This window comes from Salmo trutta, chromosome 13 (assembly GCF_901001165.1).
Source record: "Salmo trutta chromosome 13, fSalTru1.1, whole genome shotgun sequence".
Classification (NCBI taxonomy): Eukaryota; Metazoa; Chordata; class Actinopteri; order Salmoniformes; family Salmonidae; genus Salmo; species Salmo trutta.
The window spans coordinates 56,489,108-56,509,928 of record NC_042969.1 but is presented as its reverse complement, the minus strand read 5'-3'; the positions used below and the strand labels follow the sequence as shown (position 1 = coordinate 56,509,928).

General features: G+C 41.5%; 1 protein-coding gene across 1 annotated transcript; it reads right to left on the bottom strand.

The window, feature by feature from the left end:
* Nucleotides 1-12,354: 12,354 nt before the first annotated feature.
* Nucleotides 12,355-20,509, bottom strand: LOC115206109 (proteasome subunit alpha type-6). Its single transcript, XM_029772704.1, has 7 exons — nt 20,203-20,509; nt 19,662-19,756; nt 19,285-19,366; nt 17,446-17,601; nt 13,230-13,408; nt 12,992-13,086; nt 12,355-12,814 (listed from the first exon to the last, which is right to left on the bottom strand). Exons 1-7 carry the CDS (start codon nt 20,276-20,278, stop codon nt 12,757-12,759), a joined length of 741 nt encoding a protein of 246 aa, XP_029628564.1. The 5' UTR covers nt 20,279-20,509; the 3' UTR covers nt 12,355-12,756.
* Nucleotides 20,510-20,821: the final 312 nt, after the last annotated feature.

Below are 20,821 nucleotides of genomic sequence, written 5' to 3'. Positions count from 1 at the left end.
TAGCAGTAGTAGCAGTAGTAGTAGTGCTATTAGTAGTAATAGTAGTAGTAGTTGTAGTAATAGTAGTAGTTGTCGTGGTAGAAGTAGTAGTAGTACTAGTAGTTGTAGAACTAGTAGTAGTAGTTGTACTAGCAGTAGTAGTAGTAGTAATAGTAGTACAAGTAGTTGTAGTAGTAGTAGTAGTAGTTAAAGGAGTTGGAGTAGTAGTAGTAATAGTAGTAGTTGTAGTAGTAGAAGTAGTAGTAGTACTAGTAGTTGTAGAAGTAGTAGTAGTAGTTGTACTAGCAGTAGTAGCAGTAGTAATAGTAGTACTAGTAGTTGTAGTAGTAGTAGCAGTAGTAGTAGTAGTAGTAGTAGTAGTAGTAGTAGTAGTTGTACTAGCAGTAGTAGTAGTAGTAATGGTAGTAGTAGTAGTTGTAGTAGTAGTAGCAGTAGTAGTAGTAGTAGTAGTAATGGTAGTAGTAGTTGTAGTAGTAGTAGCAGTAGTAGTAGTAGTAGTAGTAATGGTAGTAGTAGTTGTAGTAGTAGTAGCAGTAGTAGTAGTAGTTGTAGTAATGGTAGTAGTAGTTGTTGGAGTTGGAGTTGTTGGAGTAGAAGTAGTAGTAGTAGTTGTAGAAGTAGTAGTAGTTATAGTAGTTGGAGTAGTATTAGTTGTTGTAGTAGTTGGAGTAGTATTAGTTGTTGTAGTAGTAGTTGTAGTAGTAGTAGTTTAGGGGTCGTAGTAGTAGTAGTAGTAGTATTAATAGTAGTAGTTGTAGTGGTTGTTGTAGTAGTAGTAGTAGTAGTAGTAGTAGTAATAGTAGCAGTAGTAGCAGCAGTAGTAGCAGCAATAGTAGTAGTTGTAGTGGTTGTTGTAGTAGTAGTAGTAGTAGTAGTAGTAATAGTAGCAGTAGTAGCAGCAGTAGTAGCAGCAATAGTAGTAGTTGTAGTGGTTGTTGTAGTAGTAGTAGTAGTAGTAGTAGTAGTAATAGTAGCAGTAGTAGCAGCAGTAGTAGCAGCAATAGTAGTAGTTGTAGTGGTTGTTGTAGTAGTAGTTGTAATAGTACTAGTAGTTGAAGAAGTAGTAGTAGTTGTAGTAATTGTAGTAGTAGTAATAATAGTAACAGTAGTAGTAGCAGTAGTAGCAGCAATAGTAGTAGTTGTAGTGGTTGTTGTAGTAGAAGTAAAAATAGCAGTCGTGATATAAGTAGTAGTAGTAGTAGTATTAGTAGTTGTTGTAGTAGTAGTAGTAATATTAATAGTAGTAGAAGTAGTAGTAGTAGTAATAGAAGTAGTAGTTGTAGTAATAGTAGTTGTAGAAGTAGTAGTAATAGTAATAGTAGTTGGAGTAGTAGTAGTTGTAGTAATAGCGGTAATAGTAATAGTAGTAGTTGTAGTAGTAGTTGTAATAGTAATAGTAGAAGTAGTAATAGTAGTAGTTGTAGTAGTATTAGTCGAAGGTATACAACACAAGACTATAACACAGAGGCATAGTTCCGATAGGGTTGTTGTGTCACCATGTTTCCCGTAAACTAGACTGTTCTGATTTAGTTTTACTGTAGTCTATATCGTAGGATGCAGAAGGATCATCAAATCTCAGAACAACTGAATGATAATGTATCTGTGTACTTTAGCCTCAACCTGTTACATTTCAGTATAACATTACTAGTAGCACTTCAGCATAATTGAGTGTGTGACATTTTAGTGTGCATGTCAATACTCTCTGAACTATACTATCATTGACTCTAGGTAAGACTAAGGCCTATCATAAAGCTGGAAGGGTGAATAATATATGCCGTATAATGTAGACTCGAGAATCAGGATGCGTCCCAAATGTATAGTGCACTACTTTTGATCAGAGACCTATGGACCCTGTTCAAAAGTAGTCCACTCTATAGGGAACAGGGTGCCATTTGGAACGAGGACAGGGTTGTTGTGGGGCCAGGTTGTGCTGTTGCTCGTGGCTGAACAAGGTTAATCTCCTGGCCCGGACCCCTCCTTCCACCCCCCCCCCCCCTCACCCATCATCTCTTTGTGCACTACGCCGTACTAATCTCTCCATGCCTCTCTGTGCTGCTCTAATCTGCCCCCCCCCCCCCCCCCACACCCCCGTCACCCCAGTCTCTGGCACTGCTCTGATAATCTCTCTCTATCTCCTCCCCTCCTCTCTCTCTCTCCCTGGTCCCTCACACCACCACCCTTTCTGCTGCTGGTGGAGGCAGTGCTCTGCAGCGCCGTGCTAATCTGGGGTCTGTCCGTCAGCACTTTGAGAGGCAGACAGACGGATTGGGCTGTAATCCCCAGAGTGGCACAGATGGAGCGGCACTATGCAGACCTTGGGGAAGGTGAACACACACACTGCTTCCTGTTTCGGACCCACTAGGTCGATAGAGACCAACACTACTACCAGACACACACACACAAACACACACAGTGTGTACACACCAGATGCAGATACTGATGAATTCTGTTTGTCCCAATGCAGCCCAGATGTATAGGAGATACAGTTGTATTCGGAAGTTAACATACCCCTTAGCCAAATACATTTAAACTCAGTTTTTCACAATTCCTGACATTTAAATCTAGTAAAAATTCTCTGTCTTAGTTCAGTTAGGATCCCCACTTTATTTTAAGAATGTGAAATGTCAGAATAATAGTAGTGAGAATGATTTATTTCAGCTTTTATTTCTTTCATCACATTCCCTGTGGGTCAGAAGTTTACATACACTCAATTAGTATTTGGTAGCATTGGCTTTAAATTGGGTTAAACTTGGGTCAAACGTTTCGGATAGACTTCCACAAGCTTCCCAAAATAAGTTGGGTGCTGTTGTTCTGGGATTGACTTGCATTTTTTGCACCAAAGTACGTTCATCTCTAGGAGACAGAACGCGTCTCCTTCCTGAGCGGTATGACGGCTGCGTAGTCCCATGGTGTCTATATTTGCGTACTATTGTTTGTACAGGTGAAAGTGGTACCTTCAGGAGTTTGGAAATTGCTCCCAAGGATGAACCAGACTTGTGGAGGTCTTGGCTGATTTCTTTTGATTTTCCCATGAGGTCAAGCAAAGAGGCACTGAGTTTGAAGGTAGGCCTTGAAATACATCCACAGGTACACCTCCAATTGACTCAGATGATGTCAATTAGCCTATCACAAGCTTCTAAAGCCATGACATGATTTTCTGGAATTTTCCAAGCTGTTTAAATGCAGTCAACTTAGTGTATGTAAACTTCTGACCCACTAGAACTGTGATACAGTGAATTATAAGTGAAATAATCTGTCTGTAAACAATTGTTGGAAAAATGACTTTACTCTAATTTACTCTACAAAGTAGATGTCCTAACCGACTTGCCAAAACTAGAGTTTGTTAACAAGAAATCTGTGGAGTGGTTGAAAAACGAGTTTTAATGACTCTAACATAAGTGTATGTAAACTTCCGACTTCAACTGTATATAGTGCATTCAGAAAGTATTCAGGCCCCTTCACTTTTTCCACATTTTGTTATGTTACAGCTTTATTCTAAAATTGATTAAAAAAAGAAAAAATTCCAGATCAATCTACACACAATACACCCTAATGACAAAGCGAAAACAGGTTTTTAGAAATGTTAGCAAATTTATTAAAAATACAAATAAAAAATACTTTATTTACATATGTACTCAGACCCTTTGCTATGAGACTCAAAATTGAGTTCAGGTGTATCCTGTTCTATTGATCATCCAGATGTTTCTACAAGTTGATTGGAGTCCACCTGTGGTAAATTCAATTGATTGGACATGATTTGGAAAAGCCCACACCTGTCTATATAAGGTCCCACAGTTGACAGTGCATGTTAGAGCAAAAACCAAGCCATGAGGTCGAAGGAATTGTCCGTAGAGCTCTGAGACAGGATTGTGTTGAGGCACAGATCTGGGGAAGGGTACCAAAAAATGTCTACAGCATTGAAGGTCCCCAAGAACAGAGCGACCTCCATCATTCTTAAATGGAAGAAGTTTGGAACCACCAAGACTCTTCCTAGAGCTGGCCGCCCGGCCAAACTGAGAAATCGGGGGAGAAGGGCCTTGGGAGGTGGTGACCAAATCGGGGGAGGTGACCAAAAACCCGATGGTCACTCTGACAGAGCTCCAGAGTTCCTCTGTGGAGATGGGAGAACCTTCCAGAAGGACAACCATCTCTCCAGCACTTCACCAATCAGGCCTTTATGGTAGAGTGGCCAGATGGAAGCCACAGCCCGCTTGAAGTTAGCCAAAAGGCACCTAAAGGACTCTCAGACCATGAGAAACAAGATCCTCAGGTCTGATGAAACCATGATTGAAATCTTTGGCCTGAATGCCAAGCGTCATGTCTGGAGGAATCCCGGTCCAATCCCCACGGCGAAGCATGGTAGTGGCAACACTATGCTGTGGGGATGTTTTTCAGCGGCAGGGACTGGGAGACTAGTCAGGATCGAGGGAAGATGAACGGAGCAAAGTATAGAAGGATCCTAGATGAAAACCTGCTCCAGAGCGCTCAGGACCTCAGACTGGGGCGAAGGATCACCTTCCAACAGGACAACAACCCAAAGCACACAGCCAGGACAACGCAGGAGTGGCTTTGGGACAAGTCTCTGACTATTCTTGAGTGGCCCAGCCAGAGCCCGGACTTGAACCTGATTGAACACTCCTGGAAAGACCTGAAAATAGCTGTGCAGCGACGCTCCCAATCCAACCTGACAGAGCTTGAGAGGATCTGCAGAGAAGAATGGGAGAAACTCCCCAAATGCAGGTGTGCCAAGCTTGTAGCATCATACCCAAGAAGACTCAAGGCTGTAATCGCTGCCAAAGGTGTTTCAACAAAGTACTGAGTAAAGGGTCTGAATACTTATGTAAATGTGATATTTCAGTTTTGTATTTTTTATACATTTGCCAAAATGTCTAAAAACCTGTTTTTGCTTTTTCATTATGGGGTGGAGGGAAAAAAACGATTTAATCAATTTTAGAATAAGGTTGTAACGTAACAAAATGTGGAAAAAGTGAAGGGGCCTGAATACTTTCCAAATGCACTGTATTGTTATCAGCCTCTCTGGAATATCAAGAACACATGGTAACTTACATGAACTATGACCAGGCCTACATCCTGTAACAAAACCCTCTTTGATATCATACATCCTGTAACAAAACCCTCTTTGATATCATACATCCTGTAACAAAACCCTCTTTGATATCATACATCCTGTAACAAAACCCTCTTTGATATCATACATCCTGTAACAAAACCCTCTTTGATACAGTCCCCTAATCCTTCAATTAGATTTCACAACTAAGTTATTATGAAGTTTGCTTTTCTTCTGTAAGAATGAAATCAAACGAATATTACAAGTTTACTGCAATCTGCCATGTACAAAGTTTGTGTTTTAATGAATGGTATACTACTCCACTTTAAACATAGGCTTTAGTGTGTTAGTGTACTGCTACTGTAGTAGGCTAAGTAAAAGTAAAAGCTGATCCAGTGAAGGCATTAGATCTACTGTAGGGTCAATAATCTGGGTTTTGATGTGAGGGTGCTCAGGTAAATTAGCCATAATGATCTGTCTAGACGTAATCTACTGTACTGCAGCTGGCTGCAGCCACTACCTGTCTGTCTGGACATGCCCAAATACATACAGTACAACACATGGCCTAGTGGTTAAGTGCGCTGGGCCAGTAACAGAAAGATCACTGGTTTGAATCCCTAAGCAGGCAAGGTGGAAAAATCATCTGTTCTGTGTTTGAGCAAGTCACTGCTCCCCAGGCTGTTGATTAAGACAGCCCCCTGCACATCTCTGATTCAGAGGGGTTGGGTTAAATGAAGAAGACTCTGTTTGTTTGAATGCATTTATTTGCGCAACTGACTAGGTACCCTCCTTTCCCAATGAGTCCAAAACCTATTTTCACAGAACAGCCCCATAAGCAGTTGCATTTTCCCTTTGGATTACAGTAGCCCAATATGAATGGTGGCATCCTGCAGCCATGTCGAGACAAGAAGAAATGTCCAGAAAACATAATAAAGGCCATCCAATTTCTTTTTTAGCACAACAATCCAATACAGTCCAACCAGCTAGCATGGTACCACTGTTGCATACTGTACAGGCCCTTACTCCCTGATACTGGCAGGGATGGGGTCAATTCAGGAAGTAAACTGAAAATCATATTCAAATTTTCCTGAGCTCTATCGGAATAAAATGGAATTGGAATTTTAGTTTAATTCCTGAATTGTCTGAATTTAAATGGAATTGAACCCAACCCTGGATACTGGGTTGACTTACTGATTGCACTTATTCCCCTTTAGTTGTGACAGTGTTGTGTCAGTGTTGTGACAGTGTTGTGGCAGTGAGGCCCATTCAAAACAACAGGATTAGAATTCTGTCTTTGATTAGATGTTTGTTTGTGTCTGTATGTTTCATTATAGTGAATATGGCTGAGGCTGGCTTTATCCAAGGGTTTTAATCATCTACAATGGAGGATGGGAATTGCTGATTACCCTAAGAGAACACTGTCAAGAGTGGGGGAGATATATTCCGGATAGCCTCAGAGACCAACATTGACTTATACGCTGACTCGGTGAGCGAGTTTATAAGGAAGTGTATAGGAGATGTTGTACCCACTGTGACTATTAAAACTTTCCCTAACCAGAAACCGTGGAATGATGGCAGCATTCGCGCAAAACTGAAAGGACGGCCCACCGCATTTAATCATGGTAAGGCAACGGGGAATATGGCAGAGTACAAACAGTGTAGTTATTCCCTCCGTAAGGCAATCTAACAAGCAAAGCGTTCAACGGCTCAAACACGAGACGTATGTGGCAGGGTCTATAGACAATCACGGATTACAAAAAGAAAACCAGCACCGTCGTGGACATCGGCATCTTGCTTGCAGACAAATTAAACAACTTCTTTGTGCGCTTTGAATACAATCCAGTGCCACCGACGCGGCCCGCTACCAATGCCTGTGGGCTCTCCTTCTCCGTGGTCGACGTGAGTAAGACATTTAAATGTGTTAACCCTCGCAAGACAGGCATCCCTAGTCGCATCCTCAAAGCATGCACAGACCAGCTGGCTGGTGTGTTTACGGACATTTTCAATCAATCCCATTCCCAGTCTGCTGTCCCCACATGCTTCAAGATGGCCACCATTGTTCCTGTTCCCAAGAAAGCAAAGGTAACTGAACTAAATGACTATCGCCCCGGAGCACTGTTGAGAGACTAGTCAAGGATCATATCACCTCCACCCTACCTGTCACCCTAGACCCACTTCAATTTGCTTACCGTCCCAACTGCCCACTGCCCTATCCCATCTGGACAAGAGGAATACCTATGTAAGAATGCTGTGCATTGACTACAGCTCAGCATTCAACACAATAGTACCCTCCAAACTCATCATTAAGCTTGAGTCCCTGGGTCTTGACCCTTTGATTTTATTTTTATTTTATTTCACCTTTATTTAAATAGGTAAGCTAGTTGAGAACAAGTTCTCATTTACAACTGCGACCTGGTCAAGATAAAGCACAGCAGACCCTGCCCTGTGCAACTGGGTCCCAGACTTCCTGACGGGCCGCCCCAAGGTGGTGAAGGTAGGAAACAACATCTCCACTCCGCTGATCCTCAACACTGGGGCCCCACAAGGGTACGTTCTCAGCCCCCTCCTGTACTCCATGTTCACCCACAACTGCGTGGCCATGCACGCCTCCAACACATTCATCAAGTTTGCAGACGACACAACAGTGGTAGGCTTGATTACCAACAACGACGAGACAGACTGTAGGGAGGAGGTGAGGGCCCTCGGTGTGTGGTGTCAGGAAAATAACCTCTCATTCAATGTCAGCAAAACAAAAGAGATGATCGTGGACTTCAGGAAACAGCAAAGGGAGCACCCCCCTATCCACATCGACGGGACAGTAGTGGAGAAGGTGGAAAGTTTTAAGTTCCTCGGTGTACATATCACCGACAAACTGAAATGGTCCACCTCAGGAGGCTGAAATAATGTGGCTTGTCACCGAAAACCCTCACTAACTTTTACAGGTGCACAATCGAGAGCATCCTGTCGGGCTGTATCACCGCCTGGTACAGCAACGGCACCGCCCACAACCGCAGGGCTCTCCAGAGGGTGGTGCAGTCTGCACAACGCATCACCGGGGGCAAACTACCTGCCCTCCAGGACACCTACAACACCCGCTTCTATCTCAAGGCCATCAGATCATTAAACAGCCACCACTAGCACAGAGAGGCGGCTGCCTACCTACAGACTTGATATCACTGGCCACTTTAATAAATGGAACACTAGTCACTTTAATAATGCCACTTTAAAAATGTTTACATATCTCACATTACTTATCTCATATGTATATACTGTATCCTTCACTATCTATTCTATACTATCTACTGCATCTTGGGTGCTCTGTCACTGCTCATCCATATATTTTATACTTACATATTCTCATCCCATTCCTTTACTAGATTGTGTGTATTAGGTTTATTTGTGGAATTTGTTAAATATTAGGTTTTGTTGTGGAATTGTTAGATATTACCTGTTAGATACTGCTGCACTGTCAGATCTAGAAGCATAAGCATTTAGCTACACTCGCAATAACATCTGCTAACCATGTGTATGTGACCAATAACATCTGTTAACCATGTGTATGTGACCAATAACATCTGTTAACCATGTGTATGTGACCAATAACATCTGCTAACCATGTGCATGTGACCAATAACATCTGCTAACCATGTGTATGTGACCAATAACATCTGTTAACCATGTGTATGTGACCAATAACATCTGTTAACCATGTGTATGTGACCAATAACATCTGTTAACCATGTGTATGTGACCAATAACATCTGCTAACCATGTGCATGTGACCAATAACATCTGCTAACCATGTGTATGTGACCAATAACATCTGTTAACCATGTGTATGTGACCAATAACATCTGTTAACCATGTGTATGTGACCAATAACATCTGTTAACCATGTGTATGTGACCAATAACATCTGCTAACCATCTGTATGTGACCAATAACATCTGTTAACCATCTGTATGTGACCAATAACATCTGTTAACCATCTGTATGTGACCAATAACATCTGCTAACCATCTGTATGTGACCAATAACATCTGTTAACCATCTGTATGTGACCAATAACATCTGCTAACCATCTGTATGCAACCAATAACATCTATAACCATCTGTATGTGACCAATAACATCTGTTAACCATCTGTATGTGACCAATAACATCTGTTAACCATCTGTATGTGACCAATAACATCTGCTAACCATCTGTATGTGACCAATAACATCTGCTGACCATCTGTATGTGACCAATAACATCTGCTAACCATCTGTATGTGACCAATAACATCTGTTAACCATCTGTATGTGACCAATAACATCTGCTAACCATCTGTATGTGACCAATAACATCTGTTAACCATCTGTATGTGACCAATAACATCTGCTAACCATCTGTATGCAACCAATAACATCCATAACCATCTGTATGTGACCAATAACATCTGTTAACCATCTGTATGTGACCAATAACATCTGCTAACCATCTGTATGTGACCAATAACATCTGCTAACCATCTGTATGTGACAATAATAAGATGTGATGTGATTTGAAGATGTTTGGGTTTAACAGAATATCCTAGTGCTATATTGTACGGAAGATACATTTTTATCAGACAGTGGCTATGTCCGAAATGGCTCCCATCCCTATTTAGTGCACTACTTTTGACCAGGGCCCATAGCGCACTGGTGAAAAGTAGTGCACTAGATTTTATTTTATTTATGTATTTTATTTAACCTTTATTCGAAAGTAATTCCATGTGGCAATAATATAATATAATTAATAAACCTGAATTATAAAGCACACATAAATGTATCATTGCATTATCAACAGGCAATAAAAACATCAACATGGCTCTATGAAGTACCAACGAGGCACCTGTGCATGCCTTGTGCTGAAGTGGCAGCAAGGCCGCAAGGGGGAGGATATCACAAGTTAAGCAACATCGCCATCCACTGGTTATTTGGTGTATTGTGAACTGGATTCCTCTCGCCCTAATACCTGCTGAAACTCCCATCGTGGTCTCTATCACGCCATCTACTGGCCCAGTACTGAAGTGTAGCCTCTTCTACAGTGGGATTCAGATGGAAAGAGTGTGGAACAGAGAAGTGAGGTCATGATCAGTGGGAGAATTGGAATAGAATGTGTGTGTTACTCATTTGTGCCTGAATTATTGTTCGATGTCTGAGCCCATATTCACAAATTGTCCCAGAGTAGGAGTGCTGATCTAGGATCAGGTCCCCTATCTTTTCATTATGATTTAAAAGGCAAAACCGATCCTAGATCAGGACCTGTATCCTCAAAGCGTTTCAGAGAAGAAAATTGGTGGTAAGTGCTGAGAATAAAGACGTTTTACTCCTACTCTTATGGGTCAAAATAAAAGCTATGCGTGAAGCCTCTTTCAGAGGCTCCTGAGTGGCGCAGCGGTCTAATGGTTTGATTCCAGGCTGTATCACAACCGGCCGTGATTGGGAGTCCCATAGTACAGCGCACAATTGGCCCAGCGTCGTCTGGGTTTGGCCGGTGTAGGTCGTCATTGTAAATAAGAATTTGTTCTTATCTGACTTGCCTAGTTAAAAAGAAAATAAATCATCATAAGAGTCCCACCTAGTGGACAGATATTTAGGGCACCTCATGATAGGTCCTAACCAGTTAAGAGTTACCAGCAGGCTTCTTGATAATAGCGAAAAACAGCAAGTCAGTGGTTCCGGCACCACATGCAATTGCTTTGGAGTTGTAAGAATGTTTTGATATTTCTATATAATCAATCTATAAATAATCTACCCCTAAGGCTACACGCAACCGTATCTATTGCACTTTTGACAGTGATTTCACACGAGACCTATTTCACATGATATGCCTATTGCCTGAATACCTATAACCACTAGGCTAATCAATAATCACGGTTTTCTTTCCATTATTTAATTCAACTACATCATGTTAAATCAAGTTATCCCTTTGGAGCGCAATATCACATTGTTACAAAATATGCCTAAATTGGGCAGGACTATAAATCGGGCAATTGAAGCCATCTAGGGCCTAAGCTAACTTTGATTGTGTTCAATGAAAATGATTGACCTTTTTATGCACCATTATCGGCAAGTGACTTGATCGTCATCCCTATCTTTCCTTTGCGGTACCTCAATTTGTCGTGATTACCAGCCGAGATAAACTTTTATGAAAATATTTTTCTCCTGGTTCAGAGATTGCCTGAGCAGTGTCTTAAAAAACGTCATCCTAAAACCTACTCTGAGCTGGGAGTTTTTTGTCTTAAAAAACGATATAACAGGATTCCTAGGATCTTGTCGGGGAGACGTTTTGTGGATACGGCCCCAACACTCCTACTCTAAGACATGTTGTAAATACGGACCCAACACTCCTACTCTAAGACATGTTGTGAATACGGACCCAACACTCCTACTCTAAGACATGTTGTGAATACGGACCCAACACTCCTACTCTAAGACATGTTGTGAATACGGACCCAACACTCCTACTCTAAGACATGTTGTGAATACGGACCCAACACTCCTACTCTAAGACATGTTGTGAATACAGACCCAACACTCCTACTCTAAGACATGTTGTGAATACGGACCCAACACTCCTACTCTAAGACATGTTGTGAATACGGCCCCAACACTCCTACTCTAAGACATGTTGTGAATACGGACCCAACACTCCTACTCTAAGACATGTTGTGAATACGGACCCAACACTCCTACTCTAAGACATGTTGTGAATACGGACCCAACACTCCTACTCTAAGACATGTTGTGAATACGGACCCAACACTTCTACTCTAAGACATGTTGTGAATACGGCCCCAACGCTCCTACTCTAAGACATGTTGTGAATATGGCCCCAACGCTCCTACTCTAAGACATGTTGTGAATACGGACCCAACACTCCTACTCTAAGACATGTTGTGAATACGGACCCAACACTCCTACTCTAAGACATGTTGTGAATACGGACCCAACACTCCTACTCTAAGACATGTTGTGAATACGGACCCAACACTCCTACTCTAAGACATGTTGTGAATACGGACCCAACACTCCTACTCTAAGACATGTTGTGAATACGGACCCAACACTCCTACTCTAAGACATGTTGTGAATACGGACCCAACACTCCTACTCTAAGACATGTTGTGAATACGGCCCCAGGACTCTAGTTACATGTATCGAATCAAACAAATACAAAAAGTGAAGTACTACTGTGTCTTTTGTGATTCTACAGAAAACATCTAAGCATATCAGAATAAAAAAGGGATATTAGTGTTCTTTTGTTTTACTTGATGTGTTTTATTCTGTTAGACAGTGTTTCTGTGGCAGGTGATAGATGACATGAGTAACGCTCTGGCACAGGCAGCTAAAACCCATTTTGGTGGTCATAAACAATGGGGTTCAATGAGATACAGACAATAGGATGGATGAAACGATCCACACGATCAAACCAATCCAACAACATGGGAATTCTAGTTACAGCCTGGCGGTATGTCCTAGAATATTTGATATGCAGACTGAAGGTGAAAATCAACCTGTGTAGATGTAAATAGTTGGAAAGTAGAAACATATCCAAGTATTGTACTGAAGTAGTATTATTGTCCTATTACTGAACCACTAGGTTAGTCTGTTAGTTAGTCAGCCTGACACCTGAAGTACTGTATGTGGATGGCTGCACCTCTACTCCCGCTCAGCAATGGCCACCAGGTGAGTGTCGATCTCTGTCTCAGAGAGTGTCCTGTGAGAGGAAAGAAGAGAAGATGAGAGTGGATGTTAGAAACCAGGGTTGGGGAGAGAGAGAAATAGAGAATTGATCATTTCGCTGTTTTTCCCTTGTCTAAATCCTTGATCATTACCATATGAGCATATAAAAACACAGTGATGACGAAATGCAGTTACTGTGATAGTATAGCACCTGAACTTGGGGCTTTCCTTAGTCACCACACCCACTTCAATTTCACTGGGCTTGAAGTCCATGGACAGAATAGAAGAGAGACAGGAGATGGCCAACTATAGGAGGAGAGAGGGAAAGCAACAGAGAGAGAGAGAGTAGAGAGAGGGAGTGAGAGAGAGAGAGAGAAACTGAATACTGTACAGACTTTCACTTTTCGCCAGATGTTTCCATGAGTATCCAGGTTTATCCATCCGCCTACCTCCACAGTCATCTCATATGACAGCTCCGGCCTCTTCTTCAGTTTCTTCTCCAGGTAGCTGTTAGCCTCTGTCTGCTTGGCCCCCACGCTGGTGGCCCTGAAGCCACAGAAGTAGCCTGCCGGGTCACACTTATACAGCATGGGACCCAGCTGGGGGTCCATGGCCACCAAGATCATACCTGGAGACATTGGGAGGAGAAGGATATGGGACTGAGTCCTCTGTGTGGGAATTAGGACTCACCTACAGCACATAGATTTTTTTTAATCACTTTGGTGCCATTTTCACAACTCTAAGCACAAAAATCTAAACAGATCATCAAAATGGCTCATGTTTAAAAACTCTCAGCACATCTTCAGTTGACTGGGTGCAACAAATAAATTCAGTCTTTTATTCACTACACCAAATCACTCTTTCAATTTGGATACATATTCTATCTACTGAACAAAAATGTAAACGCAACATGGAAAGTGATGATCCCATGTTTCATGAGCTGAAATAAAAGATCCCAGAAATGTTCCATAAGCACAAAAAGCTTATTTTGCTCAAATTTTGTGCACAAATTTGTTTACATCACTGTTAGTGAGCATTTCTCCTTTGCCAAGATAATCCATGCACCTGACAGGTGTGGCATATCAAGAAGCTGATTAAACAGCATGATCATTACATAGGTCCACCTTGTGCTGGGGACAATAAAATGCCACTAATATGTGCAGTTTTGTCACAAAACACAATGCCACAGATGTCTGAAATGTTTAGGGAGTGTGCAATTGACATGCTGACTGCAGTAATGTCCACCAGAGCTGTTGCCAGATAAGTGAATATTCATTTCTTATCCATAAGCCGCTTCCAACGTTGTTTTAGGAAATTTGGCAGTACATCCAACTGGCCTCACAACCGCAGACCACGTGTATGGTGTCGTGTGGGCAAGCGGTTTGCTGATGTCATCGTTGTGAACAGAGTGCCCCATACTGGCGGTGGGGTTATGGTATGGGCAGACATAAGCTACGGACAAGAACACAATTGCATTTTATCAATGGGAATTTGAATGCAAAGAGATACCGTGATGAGATCCTGAAGCCCATTGTCGTGCCGTTTATCTTCCGCCATCACATGTTTCAGCAAGATAATGCACAGCCGCATGATGCAGGGATCTGTACACAATTCCTGCAAGCTGAAAATGTCCCAGTTCTTCCATGGCCTGCACACTCACCAGACATGTCACCCATTGGGAATGTTTGGGTACTGACTGGTTTTCTGATCCACGCCCCTACATTTATTTTTAAGGTATCTGTGACCAACAGATGCATATCAGTATTCCCAGTCATGTGAAATTCATAGATTAGGACCTAATGAATTCATTTCAATTGACTGATTTCCTTATATGAACTGTAACTCAATAAAATGTTGATATTGTTGCATTTATATTTTTGTTCAGTATAAGTATCTGTGTTTCAAAATGCAATATTCCCTTTACTTTTAATATGATTTTCTTGTCATTTGTTAACAATACAATTAACTATTACTTAATCAAACTGCTGAAAACGGATAACTACTGAACCAAAATGATGTGATGTCTAGTTAATGTACAGAGCTTTTGGGAAGTATTCAGACCCCTTCCCTTTTTCCACATTTTGTTACGTTACAGCCTTATTACAAAATTGATAAAAATGATATTGTTTCGTCTCATCAATATACACAAAATACCCCACAGTGACAAAGCGAAAACAGGTTTTAGAAAATTTTGCAAATGTATTAAACATAAAAAACTGAAATACCTTATTTACATAAGTATTCAGACCCTTTGCTATGAGACTTGAAATTGAGCTCAGGTGCATCCTGCATCCATTGATCATCCTTGAGATGTTTCTACAACTTGATTGGAGTCCACCTGTGGTAAGTTCAATTGATTGGACATGATTTGGAAAGGCACACACCTGTCTATATAAGGTCCCACAGTTGACAGTGCATGTCAGAGCAAAAACCAAGCCATGAGGTTGAAGGAATTGTCCGTAGAACTCCGAGACAGGATTGTGTCAAGGCACAGATCTGGGGAAGGGTACCCAAAACATTTCTGCAGCATTGAAGGTCCCCAAGAACACAGTGGCTTCCATCATTCTTAAATGAAACACGTTTGGAAACACCAAACCCGGCCAAACTGAGGGAGGTGACCAAGAGAAGAGATGGTCACTCTGACAGAGCTCCAGAGTTCTTCTGTGGAGATGGGAGAACCTTCCAGAAGGACAACCATCTCTGCAGCACTCCACCAATTATGGTAGAGTGGCCAGATGGAAGCCACAGCCCGCTTGAAGTTAGCCAAAAGGCACCTAAAGGACTCTCAGACCATGAGAAACAATATTCTCTGGTTTGATGAAACAATGATTGAACTCTTTGGCCTGAATGCCAAGCGTCACGTCTGGAGGAAACCTGGCACCATCCCCACGGTGAAGCATGGTGGTGGCAGCAACATACTGTGGGGATGTTTTTCAGCAGCAGGGACTGAGAGAGTAGTCAGGATCGAGGGAAGATGAACGGAGCTAAGTACAGAGAAATCCTTGATGAAAACCTGCTCCAGAGCGCTCAGGACCTCAGACTGCACCTTCCAACAGGACAGCAACCCAAAGCACACAGCCAGGACAATGCAGGAGTGGCTTTGGGACAAATCTCTGAATGTCCTTGAGTGGCCCAGCCAGAGCCTGGACTTGAACCTGATCGAACATCTCTGGAGAGACCTGAAAATAGCTGTGTAGCGACGCTCCCTAAACAACCTGACAGAGCTCAAGAGGATCTGCAGAGAACAATGGGAGAAACTCCTCAAATACATGTGTGCCAAGCTTGTAGCGTCATACCCAAGAAGACTCAAGGCTGTGATCGCTGCCAAAGGTGCTTCAACAAAGTACTGTAAAGGGTCTGAATACTTATGTAAATTTAATATTTCCGTTTTTTCTGTTAATACATTTGCAAAAATGTCTAAAAAACTATTTTTCTTTGTCATTATGGGGTATTGTGTGTTGATTGATGAGGGAAAAAAAGAATGTAATCAATTTTAGAATAAGGCTGTAACGTAACAAAATGTGGAAAAAGTCAAGGGGTCTGAATACTTTCCAAACGCACTTTAGTTTGATAACTGCTGATCACTGTAAAACTATATAATTTGTATGTATAAATGTATCAATTGGACATCAATTTATGTTGTAAGGTAAAACATAATCATATATGGATGTGGCTGTAAATACTACATCATCATTCTCCATCAGCCAGTGTGCCTTAATAGCACAAAGTGGAAAGCGTCATTCTATGTACTACCGTCTGGGATTATAGTGTAATGTACAATGCACTGCTGAAATACCTGGGTTGTATATTTAAACAATAAGAACTGAGCAGATGGGGTATATGGCCAATATACCATGGCTAAGAGACAGGCGATACTGTAGCAGTTGACACGTCACGTAGAAAAGGTTATCTTGTAGAATGTTTCCATGGGGAAGAAATGGCTTAAAACACTGTGCTATGTCTTTACAGTAGCCAACTGCTTTACAATAACCCAATTTCTGATTATTTATCCAACGTATGTACTGTAAAGAAATAATGGAACTGTAAGACTGACATATTTCTCAACATGCTCACAACCTGCCATTGGATACATATTATAAAATAATTGTGCATGTTAAGTTATTATCAAATACTGTATGGAAAATTATATTTAACACCTACTACTCTTTTTATTGAGCACTTAAAAAATAACATTTTTGAAATGTGTAAATTGTATTTTTTGCTTTTGGATTAAATGGTAGTTAAAATGACGAAATGGTGAGCCTATCATTATCTGATTTATTGGTGACTAAACTAAATGTTCTCAGGGTATTTCACGTAAATCGTTGATTTTCCATGAATGACTCAGGGGTGAAAGATGTGTGAAACCCCAATGAAAGCACAATGAGAGTTTCTAAACATAAGATAGGGGGCATTACAAGTGTTATCAGTTTAGAGTTTTGCAAATATACCACTTACATTAGAAAAATACGGCAAAGTGATTTAAAAAAAGTTATTACTGGGCAATCAGGGAGAGGAAAAAAGGGTGTATTGAAAGAAAGGAGGTAGACAGTCGGTCGGAGAAGGAACCAGGGGATTAATGGTAAGGGTAAGAGGGAGTGAATCAATGGAGAGGAAGAGGACAGAGAGACATAGTGACAGGAGGACAGGGGGTACACCACTCACAGCATCCCAAAGGTCTCATCTCAGCGTTCTGTGTGTAGACCTGGGAGATGTCCGCCATTCTCCGACACAACATGTCTGCTGTGATGTCATAGCCAAACTTGTACTTCCATTCGGCGGCCTCCACTCGTGCCCTGTGGACCTGGGATCGACTGTCCGCTGAGGGGGAGAGGAAGAGAGAGTAAAAGGATGTGTGTGTGTGTGTGTGTGTGTCAGTGGAGGCTCCTCAAAGGAGGAAGGGGAGGACCATCCTTCTCAGTGAATTTCATAAAAATAATAAAACATTTAAATAAAACTACACTTAATATATTCACGTTACCAAATAATTTATTAAAACACACTTTTTTGCTGCAATGACGGTCTACAGTAGCCTCAACAGCACTCTGTATGGTAGCATGGTATAGCCGGAGGACAGCTAGCTTCTGTCCTCCTCTGGGTACATTGACTTCAATACAAAACCTAGGAGGCTCATGGTTCTCACCCACTTCCATAGACTTACACAGTAATTATGACAACTTCTGGAGAACGTCCTCCAACCTATTAGAGCTCTTGCAGCATGGACTGACATGTTGTCCACCCAATCAAAGGATCAGAGAAATAATCTAGTACTGAAAGCATAAGCTACAGCTAGCTAGCACTGCAGTGCATAAAATGTGGTGAGTAGTTGACTTAAAGAGAGAGAAAGACAATAGTTTTAACAAATTAATTTCTTCAAAAATTAAGGAGAAGCAAGAGAGATTGTCATTTTTTTCAGTTTCACTTAATTAGCTAGCAAATGCAGCTAGCTAGTTTAGCCTACTCAAACACCATGCTCAAACAGATGGATGTTATGTTAGCTAGCTAGCTATGACTATCCAACACAACACTGGAACTCTTCCAAGTCAAGGTAAGCTTTTGGTTTTACGAATTTATTGCCACCGGGCTGCCGGTGTAAGTGCTAAACTGCTAACTAACTATACACTGTAAAGTTACTGCGTGATTGTAGCGGGTTTACTAACACGATAGTTCTATTAGCTATGTTGACTTTGACATTACTTTAGCTAATATGGTAACAACGATGTATTCTGTGTGTAGCAGTTATGATACGGTTGGCTTGGAAAGGTTATTTCGCCTGGTCACATACAGCTGATGTATTGTGCATTGAAGTCCACAAACGAAGGGAAAAGGTGAGAGGAGGACAGCGCATAGATGCGAGCAGGAATACAACTTGGTTGCTATGAATGTGAACTGTGTTTATGCGTGACCAGGGGTGTATTCATTCCGCCAATTCTGTTGAAAAACTCTTCTTAAATGAAAGCAAACGGAATGAAACAGGGATAAACATACCTGAATTTGACCAATAGAAACTCGTTTGCAACTGTTGGACTAACGATTACACCCTAGATCAGCTAGATGCAGGCAAGAGTGTGCAAGGCGGTATTAAATGTGTCACTCCGTGTGTCACTGTCTGCCACCAACATTTTCTCTCGACCTGTGTGCCGCTACGTTGTAATTTTTCATTCATAGGCTAGGTTGTAGCAACCTGTTGATGGGTATATGGAAAATTTGAGTATCATGTAGTAGCCTAACCTTATCGATGTTACATTGAACTGGGTGAATGGAATATGAATGCCAGTCATCCAATATGCTGTAATAGAAATAAGACCATGTTCATAAAAAAATAAAACAATTGTCCTCCCTCATCTTAAACGCCACTGACCACCACTGGTGTGTGTGTGCGTGTGTGTGTGTGTGTGTGTGTGTGTGTGTGTGTGTGTGTGTGTGTGTGTGTGTGTGTGTGTGTGTGTGTGTGTGTGTGTGTGTGTGTGTGATGTGAGATGTCATCTGTGCCATTATACACACCATTGTGTCCTGTCATCACACATCCAATGCGTGGGGTAAGTGGGTACATGTTGGTCAGAGTGGCAGAATCCAGCAGCTTGTCCTGTATTATAATGACAGGGTCACATATATACATATAGTAGATGATACCTCATTGTTGTTAGGAATATTGGGTTGGTGCCACAATATAATATTTCGATTGGACAAGCTTTAACAAATCAGTGGCGTGTGCCCTGTCAGCAGAAATGCTGGAGACACCACTCTGTCATGCTTCACTGTTCATGACTGACTCTTTCTCTAACGCCAGATATCAACATTCTTTTTCTAATTTGGATGAAGTCAAAGACAACTAAAGCAGAAGCTCCTGGTACATGGAGATGGAGCTAAGAATATCTTACCGGCACTTTCTTCTGTGTGACCACCACAGCACAGCCTGTCCCCCGCACGCCCAATGACGTCAACCCACCCTGGGCGATTGCTTTGAAGGCATACTCTGAGGGACAACACATGAGAACATGAGATTATACTTCTTAAATATTGGCTAACTTTTAAAAGCTGCATGGGGTAAACAGGGGGCTTGGAATACTGTAGGTCTAAAGGTGCTCATGGGAAAGTCTCAAACATTGGTAGACTGCTTTATTGATGGACATCTTATACCACAGAGTAATAACACACATTTAAAACATTTCTAGTCCCCCCCACATGCTATATGAAATATACAATCACAAAATGTTTATAATCACAATATGGTTATAATCACAATATACTACACGTTTGGCCTATGGAGATGCTCATCGTCAGATACAGCGCAACACATTCACTGCGCGAATATCTTAGATGATTTTAGACGGTATAGAACGATACATATACAGATGCTAGACTAGCCTAGGTCATCTTCTGCACGAAACAAAACTGGAGAAATTAAGCAAAATATCTCACCGACTTGATAGAGGCGGCCCTCAGGAGAAAAAATCGTAATGTGTCGGTCAAATCCAGCATTCGAACCACGGGACATTGCTTTGCGTCAAATGATGCTCACCTAAAGTGAACTTTCGGCGAGTTACCTGTTACCTTTTCTGCAGTATCCTAATAGCCTTATAGGACTATATTCACCGTTGTTGTCTGTTGCAGTAAAACAAGAAGAACAGTCTACAATAGAGAGCAGACGATGATAAAGATATTTGTTGAGCTTCCCGGTGGAGTTTTACTTTCTCTTTCTTTTTTCAATGAACCATGAAAAGGCTGGCACATGTGTGTTGTGAACAACAATAGCGTGAGCAACAATTGTAGAATCGGCGGTTTCAAAATACAGGTTTAGAATTGAAACTAAAGCAAGCAGATAAAAATAGTGGAATCATGCCAAAATTGGACTATAATGCTAAACAAGGTTGGAATGTTGCTATACAAATTCAACAAAAGATCATAATTAGTTCATTTGAAGCAAAAAAAATGGTTGAAATTACACTGTGGATGTATTCAACTTCAGAATTGCATTGGGGCATACTTACATTGGAATGTACAGGCTTACCTATGGATCTTGTGTCCACTCAATGACACT